Below are 13,742 nucleotides of genomic sequence, written 5' to 3' on the forward strand. Positions count from 1 at the left end.
TGCAGTGAGTCAAGGTCTTGCCACTGCACTCCAGTCAGGGCGACAGAATGATACTTTGTTTAAAAAAAAAAAAAAAAAGTGAAAAGATCTCTCACTTTTACAACTCAACAGGAGGAAGAGATATGCAAAAAGTTAATTTTAATACAATGTGATACATGATAATACACACAGAAACAGCTCCTCTATACATCTCTAAGTGCCAAAAACTCCTCACATAATGAAGACCCAAACAAATGGTACTGACAAAAGCTTAAGCCACTTTCAGTCTAAGAACTTACCTCACAGAAAAAGTTAAGGCTTAGTAAGAATGTAAAAACCAATAGATAGATATGCAGACAAATGGCAAAATAAAAAGGGCATGAGTCCACACTGCCAGAGAATAGAGCAGGAAAAGGGAAAAAGTAACTTCATGGTGGTGAAATCTGGCAAACACTATCTTAAATAAGTGAAGGTTAACATCAACACTGATGTCACATGGATATCATATACCCCCAATATAATGTGATGATGAAAGCATCATGCCTACTACACGTTATTCTTTGCAAAAACTCATTTGCCCAGTCTAGTCATGAGAATAGCATCAGACAAATCTAAGTTGGAAGACATTCTGCTGGATATCTAGCCAGTATTCCTCAAAAATGTCAAAGCAAGGCAAGACTGACAAACTCATATACCAGAGAGACTGAAAACATGACAACTAAATGCAACGTGATACCCTAGATTGGATCCTGTGACAGAAAGGAAAAACTGGTGAAACCCAAATAAAGTCTGGAATTAATAATGCACCAATGTTGTTTTTTAGTTTTGACAGATGTACCATGGTAATGTAATATGTTAATAAGGGAAACAGCGAAGGGGAATGGAAAACTGTTCTCTGCAACTTTTCTATAAATCTAAAATCACTCCAAAATTTAAAGTTCATTAGGAAAAAAAAAAAAAAGAACATGACTCCAGAAGGCTCAGGTTAGCCTGGGTTGTAAGCCAGTAACTGCTGTGCTTAGAGAAGCTAAATTATAGGATCTTGTCAAACTCTAAATATCTACAAAAAAGCATGAGCATAGGCTCATTCACCAAATACTAGATTCCTAGATTTACGGGCCTTCTCTTTAAAATTAAAAGCAGTAGTTTCAGCCCTAATAAAACAAAGAACTATTTTACAGAATAGAACTATACACCTGTAGAACTAACCCCACAAAGAGAATAAACTTTAACATAATTATCAGTCACTTCCCTTGGTTCACAGGAAGTAGCATAATTTTAGATACATTTCTAGTTTTCAAACCATAACAGAAACATTTGGTCCTTTGGCTGGACATGGTGGCTCACACCTGTAATCCCAGCATTTTGGGAGGTCAAGGCGGGTGGATTACCTGAGGTCAGGAGTTTGAGATTAGCCTGGCCAACATGGTGAAACCCCATCTCTACAAAAAATACAAAAATTAGCCAGGCGTGGTGGTGGGCGCCTGTAATCCCAGCTACTCAGGAGGCTGAGGCACAAGAACAGATTGAACCTGGGAGATTGGAGGTTGCAGTGAGCGCAAATCATACCACCATACTGCAGACCGGGGGGTGGGGGGAGGGAGGGAGAGGGAGGGAGGGAGGGAGGGAGGGAGGGAGGGAAGGGAGGGAGGGAGGGAGGGAGAGAGGGAGGGAGGGAGGGAGAGAGGGAGGGAGGGAGGGAGGGAAGAAGGAAGGAAGGGAGAGAGAGAGGAAGAGAGGAAGAGAGAAAGAGAGAGAGAGAGAGAAAGAGAGAGAGAGAGAGAGAGAGAGAGAGAGAGAGAGAGAGAGAAAGAAAGAAAAGAAAAAGAAAAATTTGCTCCTTTTACAAAATGTCACCTTAGTGCTCCATCAGAGACTTTCTACAAAGCCAAATGGGACAGAAGTTAAACTCAGGGAAATATATTTCCAATATCCTTACAATCTAGTCAGGTAATTCATCAATGAGTAAACAGAATACTGATACATAATCACAGATATTTTAAAAATCCAGATTCAAGTGGGTAGATATGATTTTTTAAATCTACTTTTTGTGTATGTACATACACATATACATTATACATTCCACATACACAAAACTCTCTGAAGTCATTTTACTTGTGGCCAGAATACCCATGGCCATGCCAAGGCCTAACTTTTACAAATTTACTTTAAAAAAAAAAAACAAACCGGCCGGGCGCGGTGGCTCAAGCCTGTAATCCCAGCACTTTGGGAGGCCGAGACGGGTGGATCACGAGGTCAGGAGATCGAGACCATCCTGGCTAACACGGTGAAACCCCGTCTCTACTAAAAATACAAAAACTAGCCGGGCGAGGTGGCGGGCGCCTGTAGTCCCAGCTACTCCGGAGGCTGAGGCAGGAGAATGGCGTAAACCCGGGAGGTGGAGCTTGCAGTGAGCTGAGATCCGGCCACTGCGCTCCAGTCCGGGCGACAGAGCGAGACTCCGCCTCAAAAAAAAAAAAAAAAAAAAAAAAAAACAAACCAAAAAAACAAAAAAAACTAAAAGATATTCTAGATTCTGGATTTTTAATTAAACTACTGGGTTTCTGAGAATATGAACAAGCATTTACATTTGAAAAAAAACAACGGCCATTCATCAAAGGTTCACATGGCAACAGAAGTTACACAGTTTAGAATCTTTAGCTTCATTTATTAAAAAGATAAACCTCGGGAGAAAGTGTGTGTCCAGGAATTTATCCATTTCTTCCAGGTTTTCTAGTTTATTTGCGTAGTGGTGTTTATAGTATTCTCTGATGGTAGTCTGTATTTCTGTGGGGTCAGTGGTGATATCCCCTTTATCATTTTTTACTGCATCTATTTGATTCTTCTCTCTTTTCTTCTTTATTAGTCTTGCTAGCAGTCTATCAATTTTGTTGATCTTTTCAAAAAACCAGCTCCTGGATTCACTGATTTTTTTTGAAGGGTTTATTGTGTCTGTAACCCCTTCAGTTCTGCTCTAATCTTAGTTATTTCTTGCCTTCTGCTAGCTTTTGAATGTGTTTGCTCTTGCCTCTCTAGTTCTTTTAATTGTGATATTAGGTTGTCAATTTTAGATCTTTCCTGCTTTCTCTTGTGGGCATTTAAAGCTATACATTTCCCTTCACACACTGCTTTAAATGTGTTCCACAGATTCTGGTATGCTGTATCTATGTTCTCATTGGTTTCAAAGAACATCTTTATTTCTGCTTTCATTTCGTTATGTACCAGTAGTCATTCAGGAGCAGGTTGTTCAGTTTCCATGTAGTTGAGTGGTTTTGAGTGAGTTTCTCAATCCTGAGTTCTAATTTGATTGCACTGTGGTCTGAGAGACAGTTTGTTATAATTTCTGTTCTTTTACATTTCCTGAAGGGTGCTTTACCTCCAACTATGGGGTCAGTTTTGGAATAAGTGTGATATGGTGCTGAGAAGAATGTATATTCTATTGATTTAGGGTGGAGAGTTCTGTAGATGTCTATTAGGTCCGCTTGGTGCAGAGCTGAGTTCAATTACTGGATATCCTTGTTAACTTTCTGTCTCATTGATCTGTCTAATGTTGACAGTGGGGTGTTAAAGTCTCCCATTATTATTGTGTGAGAGTCTGTCTCTTTGTAAGTCTCTAAGGACTTGCTTTATGAATCTGGGTGCTCCTGTATTGGGTGCACATATATATTTAGGATAGTTAGCTCTTCCTGTTGAATTGATCCCTTTACCACTATGTAATGGCCTTCTTTGTCTCTTTTGACCTTTGTTGGTTTAAAGTCTGTTTCATCACAGACTAGGATTGCAACCCCTGCCTTTTTTTGTTTTCTATTTGCTTGGTAGATCTTCCTCCATCCCTTTATTTTGAGCCTATGTGTTTCTCTGCATGTGAGATGGGTCTCCTGAATACAGCACACTGATGGGTCTTGATTCTTTATCCAATTTGCCAGTTTATCCAATCTGGTCTTTTAATTGGAGCATTTAGCCTATTTACATTTAAGGGTAATATTGTTACGTGTGAATTTGATCCTGTCATTATGATGTTAGCTGGTTATTTTGCTCATCAGTTGATGCAGTTTCTTCCTAGCATCGATGGTCTTTACATTTTGGCATGTTTTTGCAGTGGCTGGCACCAGCTGTTCCTTTCCATGTTTACTGCTTCCTTCAGGAGCTTTTGTAGGGCAGGCCTGGTGATGACAAAATCTCTCAGCATTTGCTTGTCTGTAAAGGATGTTATTTCTCCTTCACTTATGAAACTTAGTTTGGCTGAATATGAAATTCTGGGTTGAAAATTCTTTTCTTTAAGAATGCTGAATACTGGCCCCCATTCTCTTCTCTCTTGTGGAGTTTCTGCCGAGAGATCCGCCGTTAGTCTGATAGGCTTCCCTTTGTGGGTAACCCGACCTTTCTCTCTGGCTGCCAAGACTAAACCAGGAAGAAGCTGAATCCTTGAACAGACCAATAATAGACTCTGAAATTAAGGCAATAATTAATAGCCTACTAACCAAAAAAAGTCCAGGACCAGATGGATTCACAGCCGAATTCTACCAGAGGTACAAGGAGGAGCTGGTACCATTCCTTCTGAAACTATCCAATCAATAGAAAAAGAGGGAATCCTCCCTAACTCATTTTATGAGGCCAACATCATTCTGATACCAAAGCCTGGCAGAGACACAACAAAAAAAAAGAGAGACTTTTAGACCAGTATCCCTGATGAACATCGATGCAAAAATCCTCAATAAAACACTGGCAAACTGAATCCAGCAGCACATCAAAAAGCTTATCTACCATGATCAAGTGGGCTTCGTGTCTGGGATGCAAGGCTGGTTCAATATATGCAAGTCAATAAACATAATCCAGCATATAAACAGAACCAAATACAAAAACCACATGATTATCTCAATAGATGCAGAAAGGCCTTTGACAAAATTCAACAGCCCTTCATGCTAAAAACTCTCAATAAATTCAGTATTGATGGAACGTATCTCAAAATAATGAGAGCTATTTATGACAAACCCACAGCCAATATCATACCGAATGGGAAAACACTGGAAGCATTCCCTTTGAAAACTGGCACAAGACAGGGATGCCCTCTCTCACCACTCCTATTCAACATAGTGTTGGAAGTTCTGGCCAGGGCAGTCAGGCAGGAAAAAGAAATAAAGGGTATTTGATTAGGAAAAGAGGAAGTCAAATGGTCCCTGTTTGCAGACGACATGATTGTATATTTAGAAAACTCCATCGTCTTAGCCCAAAATCTCCTTAAACTGATAAGCAACTTCAGCAAAGTCTCAAGATACAAAATCAATGTGCAAATATCACAAGCATTTCTATATACCAATAACAGACAGAGAGCGGAATCATGAGTGAACTCCCATTCACAATTGCTTCAAAGAGAATAAAATACCTAGGAATCCAACTTACAAGGGATGTGAAGGACCACTTGAAAGAGAAACACAAACCACTGCTCAATGAAATAAAAGAGGACACAAACAAATGGAAGAACATTCCATGCTCATGGATAGGAAGAATCAGCATCATGAAAATGGCCATACTGCCTAAGGCAATTTATAGATTCAATGTCATCCCCATTAAGCTACCAATGACTTTCCTCACAGAATTGGAAAAAACTACTTTAAAGTTCATATGGAACCAAAAAATAGCCGGCATTGTCAAGACAATCCTAAGCCAAAAGAACAAAGCTGGAGGCATCATGCTACCTGACTTCAAACTATACTACAAGGCTACAGTAACCAAAACAGAGATACAGACCAATGGAACAGAACAGAAATAATATCACACATCTACAACCATCTGATCTTTGACAAATGTGACAAAAAGAAATGGGGAAAGGATTCCCTATTTAATAAATGGTGCTGGGAAAACTGGCTAGCCATATGCAGAAAGCTGAAACTGGATCCCTTCCTTACACCTTATACAAAAATTAATTCAAGATGGATTAGAGACTTAAATGTTAGACCTAAAACCACAAAAACCCTAGAGGAAAACCTAGGCAATACCATTCAGGACATAGGCATGGGCAAGAACTTCATGACTAAAACACCAAAAGCAACGGCAACAAAAGCCAAAATAAACAAATGGGATCTAATTAAACTAAAGAGCTTCTGCAGAGCAAAAGAAACTACCGTCAGAGTGAACAGGCAACCTAAAGGATGGGAGAAGATTTTTACAATCTACTCATCTGACAAAGGGCTAGTATCCAGAACCTACAAAGAACTCAAACAAATTTACAAGAAAAAAAAAAAAAACCATCAAAAAGTGGTTGAAGGATATGAACAGACACTTCTCAAAAGAAGACATTTATGCAGCCAACAGACACATGAAAAAATGCTCATCATCACTCGCCATCAGAGAAATGCAAATCAAAACCACAATGAGATACCATCTCACACCAGTTAGAATGGCGATCATTAAAAAGTCAGGAAACAACAGGTGATGGAGAGGATGTGGAGAAATAGGAACACTTTTACAATGTTGGTGGGAGTGTAAACTAGTTCAACCATTGAGGAAGACAGTGTGGCGATTCCTCAAGGATCTAGAACTAGAAATACCATTTGACCCAGCCATCCCATTACTTGGTATATACCCAAAGGATTATATATCATGCTGCTATAAAGACACATGCACACATATGTTTATTGCGGCACTATCCAAAATAGCAAAGAGTTGGAACCAACCCCAGTGTTCATCAATGACAGACTGGATTAAGAAAATGTGGCACATATACACCATGGAATACTATGCAGCCATAAAAAAAGGATGAGTTCGTGTCCTTTGTAGGGACATCGATGCAGCTGGAAACCATCATTCTCAGCAAACTATCACAAAACAGAAAACGAAACAACGCATGTTCTCACTCATATGTGGGAATTGAACAATGAGAACACTTGGACACAGGGTGGGGAACATCATACACCAGGGCCTGTTGTGGGGTGGGGGCAGGGGGAGGGATAGCATTAGGAGATATACCTAACGTAAAGGACGAGTTAATGGGTGCAGCACACCAACATGGCACATGTATACATATGCAACAAACCTGCATGCTGTGCACATGTACCCCAGAACTTAAAGTATAATAATAAATAAATAAATAAATAAAATAAAATAAAAAGATAAACCAAAAATCTCATTTACGCTATAAAATAAAAGAAACGGGTAAAGAATTTTAAAAGTAAGTCTAAACATAGACTCAAGTTCAATCAAGTTTTGGTTACTGAAATAAGTTACTCTTAAAAAAATCTATACTGAAATTCAACCCACCAAGTTAGAGTCTCTCTTTAACTTCATTTTTATTTCTTCCCATTCAAAAAAATAAACACAAAGCAGACACGGGGTCTTTAAAACAAACAAACAAAAAGCATTTAACCCAAGGAGGAATGGGCAAGAATTTTAAAGGTAAGTCTTGAACAAAAAGATTCCTATGTTCAACTCAGTTTTGATTATTTAGTAAAATAAGACCTAAACTTGTATTATACTGCAACAAACCAAAATCCTGGCAGACTATAAAGTGCCATAGGCCAAAAGGAATGATCATATAAATAAGTACATTATATTTTATTATTTAAGAGGATACTTTAAAATGTTCAGATCTTAGCTGTCACTACTGCAAGAGTATTTTTTTAATTACTTCAATTTTCAAGGAATGATACCAGCTCTCAAAATTCAGTTTTGTAAAATATTGATGCTTATAAATAAATAAAAACAAATCAATGACTTGCAGTTGTAGTTACACTAGCTATCTTGCAGTAATTATAATTTTAAAAAAGAGTACAAATTGTGTTGCTCTATTTATTAAAGTACAGGGACAAAAAAAGATTTATCAGAAGAATTCTAACCAAAAGAATACTAGTTATTAATATTGAACAAAACTGGAAGAAAAATACCAAAACCAAAAGAACTAAATTAACTGAGCAAAATCTAGAATTTGAGTCACAAAAAAATGTTCTAAGGTCTTCCGGAATTAGAACATGAGGCAAGGCCAGGCGCAGTGGCTCCCGCCTGTAATCGCAGCACTTTGGGAGGTCGAGGCGGGCAGATCACGAGGTCAGGAGATCAAGACCATCCTGGCAAACACGGTGAAACCCCGTCTCTACTAAAAATACAAAAAAAAAAAAAAAAAGGAATAGCAGGGCGTGGTGGTGGGCACCTGCAGTCCCCACTACTCAGGAGGTTGAGGCAGGAGAATGGCGTGAACCCGGGAGGCGGAGCTTGCAGTGAGCCGAGATCGATCATGCACTACACTCCAGCCTCGGTGACAGACCGAGACTCCGTCTCAAAAAAAAGAAAAAAGAAAAGAAAAGAAAAGAACATGAGTTTAAAACTAGGAAAAAAATCTGAAGAATATGGATACAGGGAGAAAGCAAATGTGGCAAAATGGTTAACAAGCAAATCCAGGAGAAGATAAAGGGGTGTCTACTATTTAAAACAAAATTCAAGGTAGTAATTTATTATTCAAATGTATTTATTATTCAAAAATTATTCTTTTAATAAAGGTTTTTATTTTATTTTTTTAAAAAGGCCAATTGCCTGGGAAAAGGCTCCAGGCATATAAGATAAATTGTGTTTATTCATTTACCTTAGTATACACTACTATTTATCAAATGATGACACTACTATTCTCCATCTATTCTATTTTTGTCTTGGGCTAGAAGAGGTGGCTCATGCCTGTAATCCCAGCACTTTGTGAGGCCGAGGCAAGTGGATCACCTAATATCAGGAGTTTGAGACCAGTCAGGCAAACATGGCGAAACCCTGTCTCTACTAAAAATACAAAAAATTAGCCGGGGGTGGTGGTGCATGGCTGTAATCCCAGCTCCTGAGGAGGCTAAGGTGGAAGAATCGCTTGAACCCAGGAGGCAGAGGCTGCAGTGACCCGAAATGCCGCCACTGCATTCCAGCCTGAGTGACAGAGTGAGACTCCGTCTTAAAAAAAATAAATAAATAAATTTGTCTTTATGAGAAAAAAATTCCCTCATTACATCATACCACTGCAAAGATTTTACACCAATATTCTTACCACAAAAACAATTTATGAGAAGTTTAAGTGTACGGATTGACAATGTTTCAAAGTATATCATCACAGAAATCTCTTCAATATGGCCCCATTCCCAAAAGCATACCACAAACAATGGCTCAAACCTTGAAATGCGGCTGAGATAACTTCTGTCACCACTGCAAGGGAGTAAGTATCCTTTACCATTTCCCAACTATTACCCAAATTAAAATTTTTAAAAAGACTAGGGACCTGTGACCATGAATTCAAGTCACTTTAAGTTTCTGTTTCTGCATTTTTTAAATGTGGTAATATGTATCCTGCCTATTTCATTTGGCTCTTGTGGAAAACGAGGAAAATTTAAGGAAGGGCCAAAAACAAAAGAAAAGGAAGGACAAAGAGAAACTAAATAATCAATACATTTGAAGCTGGGTGCGGTGGCTCACGTCTGTAATCCCAGCACTTTGGGAGGCTGAGGCGGGCGGATCACCTGAGGTCAGGAGTTCAAGACCAGCCTGGCCAACATGGTGAAACTCCGTCTCTACTAAAAATACAAAAATTAGCCAGATGTGGTGGTGCACTTCTGTAATCCCAGCTACTTGGGAGGCTAAGGCGGGAGAATCGCTTGAACCTGGGAGGTGGAGGTTGCAGTGAGCCAAGATTGTGCCACTATACTCCATCCTGGGTGACGGAGCAAGACTCGTCTCAAAAAATAAAAATTAAATTAAATTAAATTAATTTGATATAATGAATTTGTAAAACTCTAATATCCTCCAAACAGAAATACTGCCATATCCATGGACTATATGTAAAAATTGGTCATAAACTTGGCAACAAAGAAAGCCTTAACTAATTTTTTTAATTAGACATTTTATAGACTACATTTTTCTAGTTACAATCCAATCAAGTTGAAAGTACACATCAAAGTAACAAAAACCAACCAAACTTAACCACTTTGAAATTAGGAAACATATTCCTAACCAGATAATAAAAGAAAACTAAAAATTATCTAAAAAGCTGTATAAAGAAGAAAACTTTGTACCAATATCTATGGAATCTCACTAAACCTGTATTCATGGGTAAATATATCCTTTAAATGATTTAAATATTATAGATAATGAGAACTGAAGAAACATAATACTCATCTCCAAGAAATTTAAAATAAAAAGAATAAGAAAATATAACAGGGAATTAAAAGTTAAACATCATTAACTTAAAAGTTAAAACATAATAGAAAGGATAAGTAAATTCAAAAGATGTTTCTTCTAACAGATCAAGAAACTAGACAAAATCAGATTAAGCAAAAAAAAGACAAGTGGGAGTATTCCCAAGATTTGGCATGAATAAAGAGAACAACCACGAAAGAGAATATCGCAAATTTGTAGCAACAAGTTTGAAAGTAAAAGAAATTAACAATTCCTTACCAAAATAAAAAGAAAATTTGAGAGTAAAAGGGAAATTAGAAGTTTACCACTGATGAATTCACAGCAAAGTTTTATCAAACCTTTAAGGCAGAGGTGAATACAATCCTATTTGGAATTAACTATTCAATTACTAAGATGACATGTCTTCAGATAAAATGTCAAAACTTTTCTGCTTTCACAAATAAAGTGAAACTCAAGTGTTATTCATGTTTCTTTTTAATGAAATAAAAGGAAATGTGAAATTTGGGGGATACATTTGAAGCAAAATTATTCCATAATAGAAGCAGGTGCTAAGATACCTGGTCAGGTTGTGATACAAAAGATTACTTTACAGTAATTATACAAAGTATATGTTCCTGTGTACCTTAAAGCCAAATAAAATGAAGATGGCAAACCACACATTTTCTGTTATCCATTTGTTTAGAAAATAAATTCTATGTAAGAATGTTCAAACAGTCGGGCACAGTGGTTCATGTCTGTAATCCCAGCACTTTGGGAGGCTGAGATGGGCAGATCACTTGAGGTCAGGAGTTCGAGACCCTGATGGGAATATAGTTTTCCTCTAAGGATGAACTAAAAGAGGAAATTTGCACATGAGAAAATCATTAAGATAGTGAAGATGTTGAGAGCATTAGATTACTTACAACTGCAAACTCATCTCTGTCAAGCATTCCATCATGGTCAATATCACTCAACTCCCAAACCTTAAAAAGAGGAGAATTGAAAAAGATTAATGTTCTTTCAGTTCATGTGCTACTTGAGGGCAGGGAAAGAAAGTATACTAGCTAGGCATGGTGGCTTATGCCCATATGGCCTCCCAGCACTTTGGGAGGCCAAGGCAGGAGGATCACTTGAGCCCAGGAGTGTGAAACAGCCTAGGAAACATAAAGAGATCCTGTCTCTACAAAAGATAAAAATAAAAAATTAGCTGGGCATGGTGGCGTGCACCTGTAGTCCAAGCTACTCAGGAGGCTGAGGTAGGAGGATCCCTTAAGCCCAAGAGTTCAAGACTGCAGTGAACTATGATATGCCACTGCACTCCAGCCTGGGCAACAGAGCTAGACCCTGTTTCTTCACAAAAAAAAAAAGGATACTGTTGAGAGTTAAAAGTAGAGCTAGAGATAAGCAAGTGTCTGGTTATAATTGCCTTGAAAGGAGTTAGGGCTTTATTCTAAGTGCAATGGAAACCTACTAAAAAGTTAGGTTTAAGTAATAACAACAGTGTATTTATAGTTTAGAAATTCCACACTGATCACACAGAGGAGAAATAATTAGTGGAAAACAATACTAAAAAATGGCGTTTAAATCAGTATTTATTGAGCACCTAAAATCTATATAACATTGATCCAGTAGTAGTACTAATATGGTGATATGGTGGTTGTCATCATCATAGCAGCTAGCATTCAAAGAGTATGTAGCAATCATGGTAAAAAGTAGGACTTAACATACATTATCACATTCAACCCCTACAATTCTATAAGCTGAGAATTATGTCCCTTTTAAAGATTAGAAAACTTAGACATGGCTTTCTAATGACTTGTCCAAGGTCACACAGCTAAGAAGTGGTGCAGCCAGGATTTGACCCTATGTAATCTGCTGAAGCAGGGAATTAAAGAAAGGGCAGCCGGGTGCGGTGGCTCACACTTGTAATCTCAACATTTTGGGAGGCTGAGGCGGGTGGATCACCTGAGGTCGGGAGTTCAAGACCAGCCTGAATAACATGGAGAAACTCCACCTCTGCTACAAATATAAAAATTAGCTGGGTGTGGTGGCACATGCCTGTAATCCCAGCTACTCAGGAAGCTGAGGCAGAAGAATTGCTTGAACCCGGGAGGCGGAGGTTGTGGTGAGCCAAGATCACTCCATTGCACTCCAACCTGGGCAACAAATGCTAAACTCTGTCTCAAAAAAATTTTTTTTAAATAAAAAATAAAGAAAGGGCAAGAGATTTAAAGAGAGTAGATAAGGTTTGAAATATGCAGAGGATTATGGAGAAATCACTATGGAAACAGCACAAGAGTGACTGGCAGTACAGAGAAGCCCAGCTGAAGCTGGTAAAGATAAATTTACGGCAACACCAATCTTACTACACCTGCTCAGTAGTCTACATGCACCACAGAGAAGGCAGATAATTTACTTCATGCTTTTTCCATCAGGCAGGAGAGACAGAAAAATCACATGGCAAAGGGGGCTAAGGATAGACATGAAGTTGTAGACCAAAAGACAGGCGAATAAAGTTTTACTTTTACAGGAGGAAAATAATTCATGGCGAGGGATATTGGGGATAGTTGCATAATAATGGCAATGTAGTTAATACCACTGAACTGTACACTTAAAACTGGTTAAGACAGTATATTTCATGATATGTATATTTATCACAGTAAAAAAATTGAAAAAAGGGGAAAAGTTAAAAAGTCAGATTTTTTTCTTTTTTTTTTTTGAGACACAGTCTCGCTTGTCGCCCAGGCTGGAGTACAGTGGTGTGATCTCAGTTCACTGCAACCGCCGCCTCCCGGGTTCACGTGATTCTTCTGCCTCAGCCTCCTGAGTAGCTGGGACTATAGGCTGTGCGCCACCATGCTCAGCTAATTTTTGTATTTTTAGTAGAGACGGGGTTTCACCATATTGGCCAGGTTGGCCTCGAACTCCTGACCTCGTCATCTGCTCACCTCAGCCTCCCAAAGTGCTGGGATTACAGACGTGAGCTACCATGCCCAGCCAAGAAGTCAGATTTAAAGGTCTTAGTAAAACTGGTCAAAGAATTAGTCTTGCAAGTTTCTGGAAAAGAGCTCTATAAAGACAGGAAGTACAAGTTACCGAGTAGAATTTACGGTTTCAGAGATAAAACTATTCCTTACAACAAGACCCCATGATACAGCCACAGAGTAAATGGCAGACATAAAATACTGATAGTCTCTAGAAATTAACTCAAGCAAATAGGAGGTCAAGAGTATACAGCACAAACTAAAAAAGGACCTACTTAAGGGGCTTACATATGTAATTAATTTCAACCACTCATTTTTACAGGGAATAACCAAATACAGAAATATGCTGGCAATAATTTCATACATTAAGTCAGAAAACAAAAAATCCTGTAATGATACAACTTTAAAATAAGATTTGTACATTTTTAACAAAGAGCTATACATGCTCTTAGTATTATAGATATAAAATTAAAACACATAAAAATTAAATTTAGGAGTAAATAATATCTTACTCTTCCAAGGATATCCACAGGTAACTTAGAGTTGAGCAACACTGGTTTCACTTTATCACCAGATAAAAATCCATTCACTGGGCTTAAACTATCAAAAATTGCATCATATTTGGCCTTATCTTCATGCTACAAT

General features: G+C 38.2%; 1 protein-coding gene across 3 annotated transcripts in view; it reads right to left on the reverse strand.

The window, feature by feature from the left end:
* EPS15 (epidermal growth factor receptor pathway substrate 15) overlaps nucleotides 1-13,742 on the reverse strand; it is a 163,768-nt gene that overhangs the window by 90,715 nt on the left and 59,311 nt on the right. For all 3 annotated transcript variants that reach the window (XM_030942712.1, XM_030942714.1, XM_030942713.1), the window contains 2 exons: nucleotides 13,610-13,735; nucleotides 11,037-11,096 (listed from right to left, as the gene is read on the reverse strand). In XM_030942712.1, coding sequence (XP_030798572.1) covers nucleotides 11,037-11,096; nucleotides 13,610-13,735 — 186 coding nt within the window. The remainder of the gene's footprint in view (nucleotides 1-11,036; nucleotides 11,097-13,609; nucleotides 13,736-13,742) is intronic.

Source organism: Rhinopithecus roxellana, chromosome 12, assembly GCF_007565055.1.
Source record: "Rhinopithecus roxellana isolate Shanxi Qingling chromosome 12, ASM756505v1, whole genome shotgun sequence".
Lineage (NCBI taxonomy): Eukaryota > Metazoa > Chordata > Mammalia > Primates > Cercopithecidae > Rhinopithecus > Rhinopithecus roxellana.